Here is a 14928-nt window from a genome sequence, read left to right as displayed (position 1 = left end):
AACTCTTATATACATACAACACAAAATTGAATTCTGGACATACATATACGCTGTCTTCTCACTCGCTCTCCGGCACAAAGGTTTTCCGGCGGTATCTCCGATTAGTAAAAAATCAAACTCAGAGATACAAATTTTTTGATTGAAAGCCGAAATTATACATATCTTTTTTATTGCAAAACCTCAAAAACGACAATGGCGTCGTCGTCTAGCAGCGGCTTAACGTTTAAGCTACATCCATTAGTAATAGTTAACATATCAGATCACTACACGCGTGTCAAGTCTCAGATGAACCCTCCGGTTACTAACAACGGCGGTGCTAGTGACTGTGTAGGCGGAGGAGGAGCAACTGTAGCAGCGGCACCGCCTCCACCGCCTAGAGTGTACGGATGTGTAATCGGAGTACAAAGAGGACGGACTGTTGAGATCTTTAACAGTTTCGAACTTCTTTATGATCCTGTCACTCACTCTCTTGATCGTGCTTTTCTTTTGAAGAAGCAAGAGCTTTGTAATATATATTTTTAAGTTTATGTATTTGTTTTGATTGTTTTTTAGGGTTTAATTAATTAATTTAAAGTGAAATTGAAAATTTTAGGGTTTTTGTTTATTGTTTATTTGGTGTGTTATTTGCAGATAAGAAGGTTTTTCCTCACTTTTATATATTGGGATGGTATTCGACGGGGAGCGATGCTGAGGAATCTGATATGCATATTCACAAAGCTGTATGTTTGTTATCATTATTAATAGTAATCTGAATTTTATCGTAATCGTGTTCTAGTTTTAGCTTCTGTGTCTTGTTGTGATTGTGAAGCCCTATTGACTATTGTTCAAGTTTATTAAAAAAATAAATGGACGAAGCGAGTTTTGATATATACGATAATATGAAATGTTGTTGCGAATTAGTATTCTGAAGCTAGTTTACTTCAAGGGAATTCACTTCAATTGCTTGGTGAAGCTTATATGTATATTAAGGGCTTTTAGTATGTTACTCGGAATGCCTGAAATATCTCCGTAGGTGTTCTAACGAAAATTCCTGCAAATTATCTTTTAAGAGCTTGACTATCATTGCATTATTTTGATTTTGTCATGTACTAATGACTCATTAAGTTATCATAGTTCGTAGTAGTCTTTGACTTCTGGCTGCTTGTTTATCAGCTTTAATTCAAGGACAACATATTTTGTATTAAAAATAACTGATGCATGATAATTGTATATGGGTCTTTGACTCAAAATGCATCTTCTGAAATCTTAAAACCATTAATGCTGATAGTTGGTAAAAATTAAGTAAACTCAGTTTCACAGTCTTCTTTGTTAATTTATAGTTAGGGGATACATTAATGTAAAATATATGTGTTTGTTCATTATTCTATTTTTGTTCCTTCTTTAGTTTGCTCTGCCATGTTCTTGATGCATTTATATGCCGTTGTCGATAAATTGTAACTTATTTTTTTCTTTTTTGGCAACAGTTGATGGATATTAATGAAAGTCCTGTTTATGTTCTACTCAATCCTTCAATCAATCCTGCTCAGAAGGATCTTCCTGTGACTATTAATGAAAGTGGTATGTGATTTTTTGTCGCTCTCTTATTTTACTCTCTGTGTAGCTGACTAGCTGTTAATCCACCTACATGCTGCTTATCTGAATTTGCCATTTAAGGGAGTATTGCCTAACTCACGATCAGTTCTTTAATTGATTCAATGGAACAAATTATGGTTTTCCATCGCCATAGCCATAGCCATATTTACACATATGTGAAGCTCAATTTTGAGAGGGGTCCAAACTTTCTTTGCCTGCCCCTAGTTTTTCTCTTACAATGCTTCTATGGTTCGAATCCTGTACGAATTGTCCTAATATTAATTTTGTTTTTATTTCTTTTTCTACCAAAAAACTACTTATTGTAAAGACATGAGAATAAGTCATGAAATTATTACTCTAGAGTCTACTCCACTGCTCAATGGAAGCCCATCAGGATTTAAAGCCTGAATCTAACAAGATTGCTACTTTGTTTTAGAATATAATCGCTATTATATTATTACTAAAGAGTAAAACCTTGATTATGGAGTTATGGACTACGTTAAAGAGAGACATTGTATGTAAAGACAATGTCTACAGACATAAGAAATGTATTAACACTTAACAGTTGTACTTACCTATTTTATGTTTTTTCTGTTAAAGATATCATTATGCTTTGAGTGTCATTGTGAGCAAACTGGACTTTCTATCAATAAGCTTGAGTACCCTGAACTGTCAGGAGACGGTGTATGTAACTGAATGTTGTGAAATTTTAGTTTATAACCAAATATGATTTATATTTATTCCTGACTCAGTTAGGATATGTCGTCATCATAATGTTTAATGGGAAAGCATTACTACATTTGTCTGCTTACTAAATATCTATTCCTACTGTTTGTTCTTATGATCTTATTTACTCATGAGTTGTACCTGGGGAATAACATTTCTACTCTTTTGGGTGTTGATTTTTACAATCTTAGAGCTGCATGTCATTGACGGCATTCCACAGCTCATATTCGTTCGTTCAAGTTATACAATTGAGGTTAGTCATCTCCATTTGCTATGTGGATTTTTTTTTTTTTCTGTTACCAACTACATTATTGACCCTTTTCTTTGGGATTTTAAGACAGTGGAAGCTGAACGGATCTCAGTTGATCATGTGGCACATCTTAAGCCCTCTGACGGAGGCTCTGCAGCAACTCAGTGCAAGTCTTATCTCCCCTTTTATCTTTATTTGTTTATTAGTTATTCTATAAAAATCAATAATTGTTTTTTATTTTTGAGAGGAGTTAGAAATAATTTGTTTTTCAGAAGGCAGGAAAAAAATAGTAGTATTGCTGATGTTTTTTATTCTAGGACATGTATTAATATAGCTTGGCTTTTGTCTGCAGTGGCTGCTCACCTTACTGGTATACACAGTGCCATCAAAATGTTGAATAGCAGAATTAGGGTACTTCATCACTATCTTGCTGCGATGCAAAAAGGTACATGCATTTGATTTTAGTTGGCAAATGCAACTAATTCAGATTTATAATTATATAGGGTTTTTCATTAAAGATTTTTTTAAACAATGTAGATGCTATGAAAGATATTAATACTTTTTATCTTTGAATTTGGAGAAATGCTATTTCTTTATCAAGAGTTGCAAAATTAAAAGAAGACTTGAACAATACTTAGGTTTCTATTTTAAATAGTTTGAAATCATCAAATGTTTTGTAATACTACTCTACATCCTCTTGATGACCCAAGATCTGTCATTGTGCTCCATTTTGATGGACTATCAGCTTCATTGGCCTGCGGTTTAAATTAAAGGGATCCTCCCTTATTTAATTATTAGAAAAATGTAGACTGCAGGGCCATGATGTCTTATGAATTGTTTTGAAGGCAGATATATTTTCTTCTCAAAAGTAAGAGTTCGCAGTTTTAGGCTTGGCATTAATTACATCTGTAATGTTTTTGAATGCAGGTGAAATTCCTTGTGAGAACTCATTACTAAGACAGGTATCAAGCCTTTTGAGAAGATTGCCAGCCATTGAATCAGAAAAATTTCAAGATGATTTCTTGATGGTGAGTGACATCTGTTACATTTTTGGAGATTATTTGCCGCTCTTTCTATACGATATTATTTATAAATTTTATGCATTTAAAAAGTGAGTCTTGTTATCTTTTTTCTTTCCAAATCTCAATTTTCTAATCTTGAAAACCACTTCAAGTTTTCTCCTGAGTGATATCAGGCGTGCCTTTTAACTAATAAGGAAAACCTTTATAAAATCCGTACTTTGCCACTCTTATTCTGGAATTTATGCGGGGATGGCTGTTATTTTTATCCTACATTTGTATGTGACAGGGACACTGATGTTTCATTTTTGTGCAGGAGTACAATGACACGTTGTTAATCACTTACCTGGCCATGTTTACTAATTGCTCAAGGTATGATAAAGGCACACTAGTGCAGCATTTATATCAATCATCTGCTCTTTACAATAGAAATGTATTCTTCTGTTATAACATAGATTTGGTTTATTAATTATTGAAAATAAATGAACTCAAATTATCCGTGTTTAACTGTGAAAACCAAAAAATCATAACGCACAACAGTAGCTGTAGATTGTAAAATGACCGTCCTCAACTTTGTTATGGTTAAATTTTAACTAGCAAGGCTTTCGACTTGCCTACTGTACACAAGAACTTTAACTTGCTCTGTAGGTCACATTTATATGTATACATTTCATTTAATGATTTTCATTTGATGTCTCATCTGTTATTTTTTTCTTTAACTAATGGCTCTTTCTCTCTACTTATCTCCAGCACAATGAATGAGCTAGTTGACAAGTTCAACACAGCCTACGACAGGCATACTCGAAGGGGTGGACGAACTGCTTTTATTTGAATTTAACTATATCTTATATTAGCAGTTAGTGCTGATTTGACAACTGTTTCCGGGTCGAGTGCCTTTTCTCCGGGTCCATTTTTTTGATATTTTTGTCCTTTTTATATGTTCATAGCACAAAGAAGCTCTGGAATATGTTCCGTAGAAACTGAACAATTAGAGAAAATAGAAATCCATCAGATTTTCTTGGAACCAAAAGGATTTTATTTTCATGGATTCAAAATTGCCCCCTACTTATGGTTTTTATTACAGGTTTGGGCAATTGACAACTTGTTTGGATATATGTTATGTAATTTATCTCTTTGAAAATAAATTGAGTAGCAACAGTTCATGCACTGAAAAGTGGAATCTTCTGACAGAATTGCATTTCCCTTTTCAATAGCTGAAAACTCTTAGGAACTCATTCAAAATATTTCAAGCCGTTTCGATAAATAATAAAATTAAATAATTGTAAGAAAATTTAAAAAAGTAACCACAAATAAGATTTCAGAGGATCATGATATAGAAAATCAAACACAAGGAGACAAGGCCAACCCACTATTAGACTTCTCAACATATTGCATAAACTGCATTAACATTACAATGACTAAACCAAAATCAAACGGATGGACTATGGAACTTCCATCCATCATGGCATCCCATTTCACAGCCATCAAAACACATTGTAAGCCATGGTCGTTCTTTACAATAACTTGCAGGCCAAGTTAGTCCAATACCAAGCCAATGCAAGCCGCTGAAAAAAGGTTTTCTCAAAATACTTAACAAGTCAACAGATCTTCTACTGCAATTATAAATATCTAGCTGCTGAAGTGGCTTATTCCCGTTCCCGTAGTTTCTCTTGGTAGCCAGGGCGTGTATTGAAGAATCTGTCATGTTAAAACAATTTCTAATACACAATTCAGTAATCTCTTTACCAGCTGTGACAATTGTGATAATTCCATTGTCAGATAGTCCTGGCATGCAACCTGCATCCAGTGCCGCTAGTGTCTGCACAATTGTCCCATCAGCATGGAGCAAAGAAGAAATTCCTTTATCAGTTATCCTCTTGCACCCTCTAAGACTCAAATACCAGATACGAAAACTCCCCTGACTTAGAATGGATAAACCAGCGTCTGTAATATCAGCACCGGAAAGATTTAAATACGTTAATTTTTGAAGATGTAAAATCGATCCCATACAAGAATCGGCAATACTCTTACAGCCACACAGGTCTAGCAGCTCCAAGGTCCTACAATTATGCAATGTCTTCACAGTTTCACTTGTTATAAGGCTGCAAGACAGCAATCTCACCTCAACAAGGGCAGATGCTGTTCCATTTAGATTATGAAATGCCAGATCTGACAAAAGCAAGGCATTACGAACTTCAAATTTTTGTAACTTCTGGCATGAGTGTAACAAGGATGCAAATCCAGCATCACTGACTTTAGAGAAACCAAATAGTCTCAGTGATTGTAAATCCTTACAACTTTCGGACAGGAGAAACATGCCCATATCATTTATTCTTTTAAATGATCCTGGATGCTTCTTTCTACTTCGTATAAGGGACAAACCAGTCAAATGATGGCACGAACCTAAGGATTGCAGCCCATTGTTGGTCAAGTCAACGTGATGAGATGGTTCCTTACTAGGCCTATCTTCGAGATCCAGCTCTACTAGAAGAGGAAGCGAGCTGGTAATAGTCATAAGTAGCTGGTCAGATATCACATTTAAGACCAGAGACAGAGATTGCAGAGCACAACTGTATGATGTTGGAGAGACAGGTGCGCAAGAAAAAGTTCCCACAGCTGCTAGCATCTTTACAATAGATACTGCATTTCCTTCCATTAATGACTTCAACTTCAGAATTTTAACGGTTTTGGGCAGAAATAATTCGACAGACTGGAAAGCATTTACATCAATCTTTGTCCCTCGAATTTTAATGCAAAGACTCTACAATCAGAACAAAAAAAAAACATGTTCAGGTAACAAAAATCAGCTTCTCATGTAAAAATCCAGACACAAATTGAAGCAGTATCTTACGGAAAATCATCAACAAACATCAAAAGGGCCTAATGGTATTAGCTTACCTCCAAGTAAATACACCTACGAAGCATGTAACCAATATTTATGCTCAAAATGTCTGGTAAACCTTGATCTGTGAGTTCCAACATTAGCACTCTGTCATTAGAAAAACAAACAGAGATCACAAACTTTTTCTTGCAAAACACCAAATAGCTTCATATAATATGTATCATAGCACCAACACAGATACCTAAAAACGAGACGCGTGGATACGGACACGGCGAAACAGTGGTATTTTAAGGTTTCCTATGTTAGAAATTAAGTTTCATGTCCCAAACATCAAATTTCTAACACGTTTTCGAAACGGAAAATGTTGATGGAATGAAGTGTCCATGCTACTTAGTACGTATCCATACAGCAACAGAAACTCCTACAATAATTAGCTATAGAAGTTCGATTAACCTACCCTAGAATTGATAATTCAATGCAATTCTTAAAATTTGAAACTAAAAGAGACAATCTTTATACAGTTACAAGAACTGGGTAATGAAGAACACAGAAAACCAACCTGAGAAAAGGGCAATTTTGTCCAATAGAAATGAAAATCTGATAAGTGAACAGAGAGCAGCGAGATAAACTGAGTTGACGAAGTTGGCGAGTCAAGAAGCGGGTTAGGCAAGATTCATGGAGGCGTTGGCAATTGAGAGCGAGCGAGTTAAAATTAGTGCACTGAGTTATAATACGAGACAGTGTGTCGGCGTCTGGAAGTAGAGATGATGGGAGTTCGAGTGAGGATTTGAACGGAAGGAGTTGAGATTTAATGGAAGATTTTAGGGTTTTGCTGACACAGGAGACAGTCAAAAGTGTTTGTAAATCTAATCTTGAGAAAATTTCTTCATTAATCAAGTTTAATGGTAGACTCTCCATCGTAATTCCGTTGCCGATGCTGCTGCTGCTGCTGCTGATGGTGGTGCTGATGGTGATGAGTGTTAAGATTATTTAGTTCGGATATTTCAGTTTTAAATAATGGGCTTAATTACTTAAAAACCATCCACCTTGAAACTTTTTTTCGTTTATACCCTGACCTAGGAAAAAATTCATTTATACCCTGACGTATGTGTTTATGTTTCACCTCTACTCCAAAGCACTAAATTAACCTCTTTTTATTTAAAAAAAAGTTTAAAATAGTCCTTCATTTAAGAAAAAATTCATTTCTAATTAAATTCTAATTAGCTTAGGTTAAAAATGAAGAACTATTTTAAACTTTTTTCTTAATGAAAAGAGGTTAATTTAGTGCTTCAGGTAGAGGTGAAACATAAATACATACGTCATGGTATAAATAAATTTTTTCCTAGTTCAGTGTATAAATGAAAAAAAAGTGCAAGGTGAGTGGTTTTTAAATAATTAAGCCTTCAATAATTCCTATTATATAGAATTTTTAGTTTCCAGCTTTGACTAAACCACTGTCATTAGTAGACGGACTTAAGTAGAAATTTGCTCCTTAAATTTGTAAGTAATTGACAATTAACATATAAATTAATTTTATTGACAAATCAGTACACGAACTTGGTAATTATAGGCAGTTAGCCCATTTTAATAAATTAAACTACAAGTTAAGAGGGCAAAATGTCAAATTGAGGAGGCAAATTGGTAAAATGGGGCAAATTGCCCGTAATCACCAAATTCATATATTGATTTGGCCACAAAATTATTGTCAATTGCTTATAAATTGAGGGGTATTTTGCCACTTAAGTGTTAATAGACGTGTGTTTCACTTTTATCTCTTTTCTGTTAATACTGTAAGGTTATTTATAAGCCAAAATTATTCATCAAAAATATCAGTTTATTTCCAATTTGTTTGAGTTTACTGCTACTTTATAATTCTCAACAATGAGTTCACATAATTTGCTCTGGTTAATGAATTTTGAATTCTAAGAAGGATGGAGAAGGTACCAAAATAGCCTTAATTTTACTCTTTGGTTCAAATTGGCCTCTTATTTATTTTTTGTTTGAAAAATGGGCCTGGTGTTTCAAAAACAGGTTCTTATAAGCCTTCCTGGCTCCTGCTAAAGTTGACGGACAAACCGATAAAGGTTAATTAATTATGCTTCACATAAAAGATTAGAACAATCAAATTTTCGGATTTTCATAAAAATAAACCCACATATTTGTCATTTTTGCTCATTTATATCTTTTTCTGTTAGAGATATGGGGTAACAGAGGGTTAGGGGAGTTAGCAGAATTAGTTATTAGTATTATGGTTAAATTTATACTGTTTTTTTAAAAGGGTATTATTGGCAAAACATATTTTAACGTTTCACTTTTTTTTGGCGATTTAGGTCTAACGTGTAAAAAATTACGAAACAAATCCTAACATTTCTAATTAGCTTATCCTTTGAAAACCCTCTAATTTTGTAATCCAAATTCGATTGCACCATCATCTTATAATGTGTTTTTTTTACAGGGATATCATAGGAGCTAATATTTTAGTAGACCCTCATCAAGTTGGCTGACTTTGGCATGGCTAAACATGTATGCCTCCTTTCAATCTGTATACTCTCAATTAAACTAACATCATAACAATGCAATTCTATGTTATTGAGAGTATCAATTACTACATTTGAATTTAATTGGATCTCAAAGGGAACTAGATTTCCCTCCATTGCAAGAATGATGCCGTTGCTTATCGCGCTAGCTTCTCCAACGCTGGTCGTCGTATCGTCTACATTCCGCCGCTATGACTCTTCCTTCCCTGTCTCTCACTACCGCCTCTGTACTGTATGAATTTCGCTTTTTTTTTTTTTCGAAACCAGCATCCACATTGATATGTTTTATTAAATACAGATTTAAACCATTTATTTTTTCCTTCCATTTTCCTTCCCCTTCCATTTTTTATTTCTATTTTCATTTGTCTTCATGTTTCTCACTTGCTGGCTAGATGATGTTCCCGCTCCAAGATCACCATTCTTCTTTGCATATTTTATGAGCGCCAGGTGCGGAACGTATTTTTGGACAACATCAGAGTAATGCTTCCAATCATTCTGGAGCTTAACCGTAAATTCATCCATCTGAAATTCCTTGTAAAATGTTTTCCTTCCACCTTCAACTATGCTTTCACAAACTTTCTTCTCTATATAGTTGAACCTTGCAGCCTCAGGAATCATCGTTATGCAAACTATTAGCGCTTTCGCCACAGCTTTTAGAAAATCAACATTGTTCCGATCAGTCTTGTCGAGATCATTGATTGCAGATTCGAGCTGTTTGATTCCCATGGAGATGTCTAACCTCGAGACTCCCGCTTTCTTTTCAAGATCGTTGTATCCAAAACCTAAATCCAGAGGGACACTTCTCTGGATAACATTCCTGATCCAACTCTTCTCATCATCTAACTTCAATAAGTAGTACACTTTTTGGGCTTCGTAACCCAACACATACGCATCGCTTTTGTCTAAGACTAGCGTAACCGAAGATGCCTGTGAAGTCGAGAGTTTCACGTAAAGAACGCGCTGGTCAAGATCATTAGAGAATGTGGATCCGTCACGCATCACTTGAATTTCCGCCACATGATTAGGCTCACTAGCTGTTTGGTTTTCTATATGAACATATTCAGCTGGTAGTTGCTTATCGATATAATAAGAAAAATCTTCGATAGCTAATTCGTTTCGGAGAGCTTTTATGAAATATTTGTACTTTTCTTGGGTGGCATTCTCGGTCGTAAATGTCTCAAGAATGGGTTTCGGAAGCATGAAAAGAGCGTTAATTGTAACAATATTCCCGTCGAGGTCACTAGGAGGCGGAAAAGGAAGATATCCCGGTCGGGGCTGAAAACAAATTATGAGTTGGGACAAACAACATATTTTCCAAATTAACAAGAGAAGCCTTTCTGTATCAATGTAGAATAACATCTCCCAAATATCTAGAGCAACATTTATGCTGACAACCAATAGCAAAAAAATGCCAATCAGATGATGAATCTGGCCTACCTTCACAGCTTGCCAGATTTCTTTGTAATAGATTTTGATTTGCCATAGAAGCCAGATTACTCCTATCAGTCCCACAAGCCTTTGTACGCCTTCTCCGCAGGCATTTACCAAAAGCACTATGATAATTACAAACCCGGTCTGAAGCCTCCAGTTTAATTCCGCCATGGTCCAATGCTGTAATATGCGCGTAAATACGGTTACTGAAAACAAATACCATTAGAGTCGCAAGACATCGTTATGAAGAACGAAATTTAAATTCAACACCTGCCCGCAAGAATCAACAACTTATGCTAAACCTGTGGTTCCCGGACAATTTTCGGACGCCTCCAGCAGGTGTGAGACTTTTTTATTATGTTTTAATCTTCTATGGACATTAAATTGACATACAGTTTAATTTTGATGCTTATACTAAGCAATGAATTTCATTCATGGTAGCTTCAACACTTGATCAAGTTAACAAATCCAAGCATGCCAAACTTATAATTTACCATGTAATCAACAATAAAAAATGCATAAAATTAAGTTAAAAAGAAAAAGAATAGTACCTTTTCTTCAATTGCAAGTGTGGTGCTTTGACTTGATGAATTCTTGCAGTTTTGTAATGACGACGAAGAAATTAGCGATCCGAATTGTTGTAATTTATTTGCAGAAATTAAACTTTCATTTCTGAAGTAATTTCAAACAGAAAAAGCAGAGTAGTTGACCACTAAAGAGAGATCAATGGACAAGGAAATAAAATAATATGATTTGGTGAAAACATTAATAAACAATGTTTGACAATTATTGTCAGATAAACCTAGTTATGATTCTAGGCAAACTTTGTGAACTTGTCATGTTACATGTACACTTTCATAGTACATTTGACTTACAAAAAAAAATGGTGAATACCAAGCACATATTAATCATATAGAAAGCTCAGATTTTGAGATGAGAACGCCATCACTATCTGCATACAGCCATTCGCCATTCTGAATTGTTGTTCCGCCGAACTGCACAGGTACATTCCTCTCTCCCACGCCTTTCTTGTTCGATTTCACCGGATGCGAAGCCAACGCTCTGACCCCGATATCGCATCCGTTAATCTCGTCAACATCTCTGATGCAGCCATTCACAACAATACCAGCCCACCCCTTATTCTGAGCCAATTGTCCCAAATTTCCTCCCACCAACGCGCATCTCATGCTTCCACCTCCGTCGATAACGAGAACTCTTCCTTCACCTCTAGTCTCAAGAAGCTCGCGCACCAACACATTGTCCTCGAACACCTTTAGGGTGACAATGGAGCCTGAGAACGCTCGGCTCTGGCCGTATATCTTGAACATTGGTTGTAAAGCACGCAAGTCGCCACTCGCTAAAAGCGCTGCATTGGAATCACATACTTCAGCTGTTGCTAAGGCAGCCATGTATTGTCCTGTAGATGTTAAGACTCTCAATTATTTTGGTATGCTTAAATTTCCAACAATGGAAAAAAAACAACAACTAGCTAAGTATGCTACTCAATTCTGAAAAAACGGACATGCCTTTAAATCAATTATTTTCAGCCTGAATTTAATGTAATTTGTTTCTCATCATATTCTGATTACATTTATTTGAATTTATAAACTATAGTTCCATTTCATATGCAAATGAATTCATTTGACACAAATTAATTCTACATAATTATCAAATGAATTAACAAGTAAATCAAACACAACACATTGTATGGAATTCATTCAATTGCTATGATTAAAACATTAAAAAGGAAGCAACAAAACAAAAATCACAAGCAAAGTAAGGAGGCAATTACCAAATGAGAAAGAAAATGAAATCCTTTAGAAACAATCAGAGTCTGGCAGTTAGAATATTTTAATTTGAAAGATGGCAAAGCTGTGTTTGAATGAATAGGCGGCACATAGGGAGGTGTGCCAAATTGATGGTCAGCTGCCACATTTCTAAGATAACGTTCTTCTTTGGCCTAATTACTTAAAAACACTCACCTTATAATTTTTTTTCATTTATACCACGACCTAGAAAAAATTTCAATTGTACCCTATTTTCGATTTTTATGTTTCGTTTGTACCCCAAGAGTAAATTTTTTGATTATTTAATTAATTTTAAGATGAAAATATTAAAAAAAAGATATATAAATGATTAATATTAACGTTTTATTAGAATATAGGTTAAAAATGAAGGACTAATTTAAACTCTTTTCCAAAAGAAAATAGGTCAATTCAACTCATTAGGGTAGAGATGAAACATAAAAATTAAAAATAGAGTACAATTGAAAATTTTCCTACGTCATGGTATAAATGAAAAAAAGTTACAAGATGAGTGGTTTTTAAATAATTAACCCTTCTTCTTTTGTGTGCTTCCTCACAATTTTCAATGCAATTCCAACTACCAACTCTCCTATGTTTTTTTTTTGGGTAAAAGATAAAAAAAACTCTTGTAGTTCTCACAAAAGTATAAAAAAATTTAACTTAAATTAAGTTAAAAATCATTTAAAATAATAAGTCAAAAAATTTGACTTATTTTTCTTACTGAAAACATTAAATTATTAAATATTAATTTTATCATTAAATAAACTTTAAATCTTTATTATTTCTAATTTTCACTCACTAATAAAAATATTGTATTTTATATATTTTTTTAAATTACAAAATACTCTTTTTTTTATTATAAATATTTAATTTTTCTATCTTTATTTTCCTTTTTATAGTTTATATATCATTTATTTAATATTTTCTTTTTTTAATATTATTTGGACTTATGTTTGTAACACACAATATTAATTATTTATTAAATAGTTTTTCAGAAAAACTCTCATTTCATTTCTATTACTATTCAAATGTATAAATAAATAATAAACGAATTTACAAAATTGTCATCATTTTAATGATGTGTCATTATATGATAGGAAGTCCACGGATGGCGTGATGGACTGAGTCTACCTAAAAAATTCTCCAGTTGTTCTAATCTCATGCCAATGATGATGTCACTAGTACATGTGTCCCCATTTTATTGGGATAACCCACTACTCAAAATGTTGGACAAGTGTCAGCTTGTGAAAGATGACAGTAAATAAAAACTAAGTAACTTTTGTGATATTAATTGATATAATAATAATAAAAAAATAACTCTAACTAAGATGTTGGTAAAAAAAATTGTAATTTATGATTTTTTTTATTATTTTCTCATTAATTTACTAATAAATATATATTTATAAATGTTTTTTACTTTAATTTACGTGTTGGACTGTTAAAAGAGTTTCAAACAACAAACAATTACCTGTCATATAATTAATTTACTAATAAATACATATGGGTAGGGATTTTCCCACTCCATCTCTTAATAACCGCACTCCAAAACTCTCTAATCAGACTAATATACCCTCTTCACTTATACTATAAACTGAAGTATATAATTGTTCAATTACCTACCACCCCATATCTGTTTTTTTCATTAAAAAGAATAATAATTTGATATTTTTGAAAAATAATTTTGTAATATTGCTAATTTTTTATCGCATCAATTTTTAAAATTTACCACTTTGTCTCATTTCATAAAAATATTATAAAAATCAGATTATTTATTCATGATAAAATATTTTTGATTAAAGATTTCAGTTTTTTTATATCTAATTAAATTCAGGTATATTTTAATTTAGAAATTTTGTAACTATAAATAATAGTCTTCATATTAATTAAATTTAATACAAAATATAATAATATCAAAACTACTTAAATTAAATTTTTGAATAAATAATATAATTTAAATAAAATACACTTAACTACTAAATATATTTGTATACTGTATATAATTATTATTTTTCAAATAGTTTTTATGATATATTTCTTTTTTGTTATCAGATAACTTTTTGTAAATTAATAGTTTTATAAAATTTTAGAATAAGCATAATGAAAAAAAAAATTGTATTGAAAAGTTAATTGTTTCAAAGGCAAGGATATTTTTTTTGAATTTAAAAAGGCAAGGATATAATTTTGGAAAATATTACTAAAGCAGTCAGGTAAAAATAACATTTTAATATACCAATATTTATTAGGTCACATAGCAAATTTATACCTTTTTCTTTAAGTAAAGAGGGTATAGAAGTCCAATTGAAAGATTTTGGAGTGCGGTTATTAAGAGATGGAGTGGGAAAATCGCTACCCATACATATTTATAATTGTTTTTTACTTTAGTTATTAGTTAACAATTAATACTACTACTAACGTGTATCTCTATTTAGTTTTTACTATGCCTAAAATACAAAAAATTGGGTTAAAGTCGTTTACTGATTTTAAGTCTTTGGTTTGACTTTAAACCAGTTGATAAGTGAAATTCTTCCTATTTTAAATACTTCTATTTTAGGCTAAATACTACTGCATAAAATTATAATTTTATTTAATTATAATTATATTTTAATCTATTTTATTGTAATTTAAAATATAATTGAAAAAATACAAACTATTTATATTCTATATACTTTATAAAATATAATTGTCAATTGAAAAACTAACTACTTATAATTGTTTAAAGTATTAACTAAAATAAATTATTTTAAAT

General features: G+C 32.7%; 4 protein-coding genes across 5 annotated transcripts; 1 reads left to right on the top strand and 3 right to left on the bottom strand.

Annotated features, from left to right (window-relative positions):
• The first annotated feature begins 29 nt into the window (after positions 1–29).
• LOC126654053 (COP9 signalosome complex subunit 6a) lies at positions 30–4632 on the top strand. The gene is made up of 9 exons (XM_050348096.2): positions 30–505; positions 631–719; positions 1464–1557; positions 2490–2551; positions 2636–2714; positions 2901–2993; positions 3476–3576; positions 3884–3939; positions 4318–4632. Exons 1-9 carry the CDS (start codon positions 193–195, stop codon positions 4397–4399), a joined length of 969 nt encoding a protein of 322 aa, XP_050204053.1. The 5' UTR covers positions 30–192; the 3' UTR covers positions 4400–4632.
• Positions 4633–4878: 246 nt separating this feature from the next.
• LOC126654086 (F-box protein At-B) lies at positions 4879–7397 on the bottom strand. Its single transcript, XM_050348142.2, has 3 exons — positions 6969–7397; positions 6466–6556; positions 4879–6328 (listed from the first exon to the last, which is right to left on the bottom strand). The coding sequence occupies exons 1-3, from the start codon at positions 7325–7327 to the stop codon at positions 4997–4999; spliced, it is 1782 nt and encodes a 593-aa protein (XP_050204099.1). The 5' UTR covers positions 7328–7397; the 3' UTR covers positions 4879–4996.
• A 1538-nt stretch (positions 7398–8935) lies between these two features.
• Positions 8936–11021, bottom strand: LOC126685686 (ricin-like). 2 transcript variants are annotated; one of them, XM_050379614.2, is made up of 2 exons: positions 10929–11021; positions 8936–10583 (listed from the first exon to the last, which is right to left on the bottom strand). In XM_050379614.2, exon 2 carries the CDS (start codon positions 10546–10548, stop codon positions 9256–9258), a length of 1293 nt encoding a protein of 430 aa, XP_050235571.1. In that variant the 5' UTR covers positions 10549–10583; positions 10929–11021; the 3' UTR covers positions 8936–9255. The 2 variants fall into 2 exon arrangements, with proteins under 2 accessions (XP_050235571.1, XP_050235570.1); XM_050379613.2 differs by having other exon boundaries at positions 8936–10557; positions 10929–11015.
• Positions 11022–11104: 83 nt separating this feature from the next.
• Positions 11105–12328, bottom strand: LOC126685688 (putative 4-hydroxy-4-methyl-2-oxoglutarate aldolase 3). The gene is made up of 2 exons (XM_050379615.2): positions 12170–12328; positions 11105–11794 (listed from the first exon to the last, which is right to left on the bottom strand). Exon 2 carries the CDS (start codon positions 11784–11786, stop codon positions 11286–11288), a length of 501 nt encoding a protein of 166 aa, XP_050235572.1. The 5' UTR covers positions 11787–11794; positions 12170–12328; the 3' UTR covers positions 11105–11285.
• Between the last annotated feature and the right edge of the window lie 2600 nt (positions 12329–14928).

The sequence above is a fragment of the Mercurialis annua genome, linkage group LG6 (assembly GCF_937616625.2).
Source record: "Mercurialis annua linkage group LG6, ddMerAnnu1.2, whole genome shotgun sequence".
In the NCBI taxonomy this organism is placed as follows: Eukaryota; Viridiplantae; Streptophyta; class Magnoliopsida; order Malpighiales; family Euphorbiaceae; genus Mercurialis; species Mercurialis annua.
This window is presented reverse-complemented; position numbering and strand designations above follow the sequence as displayed.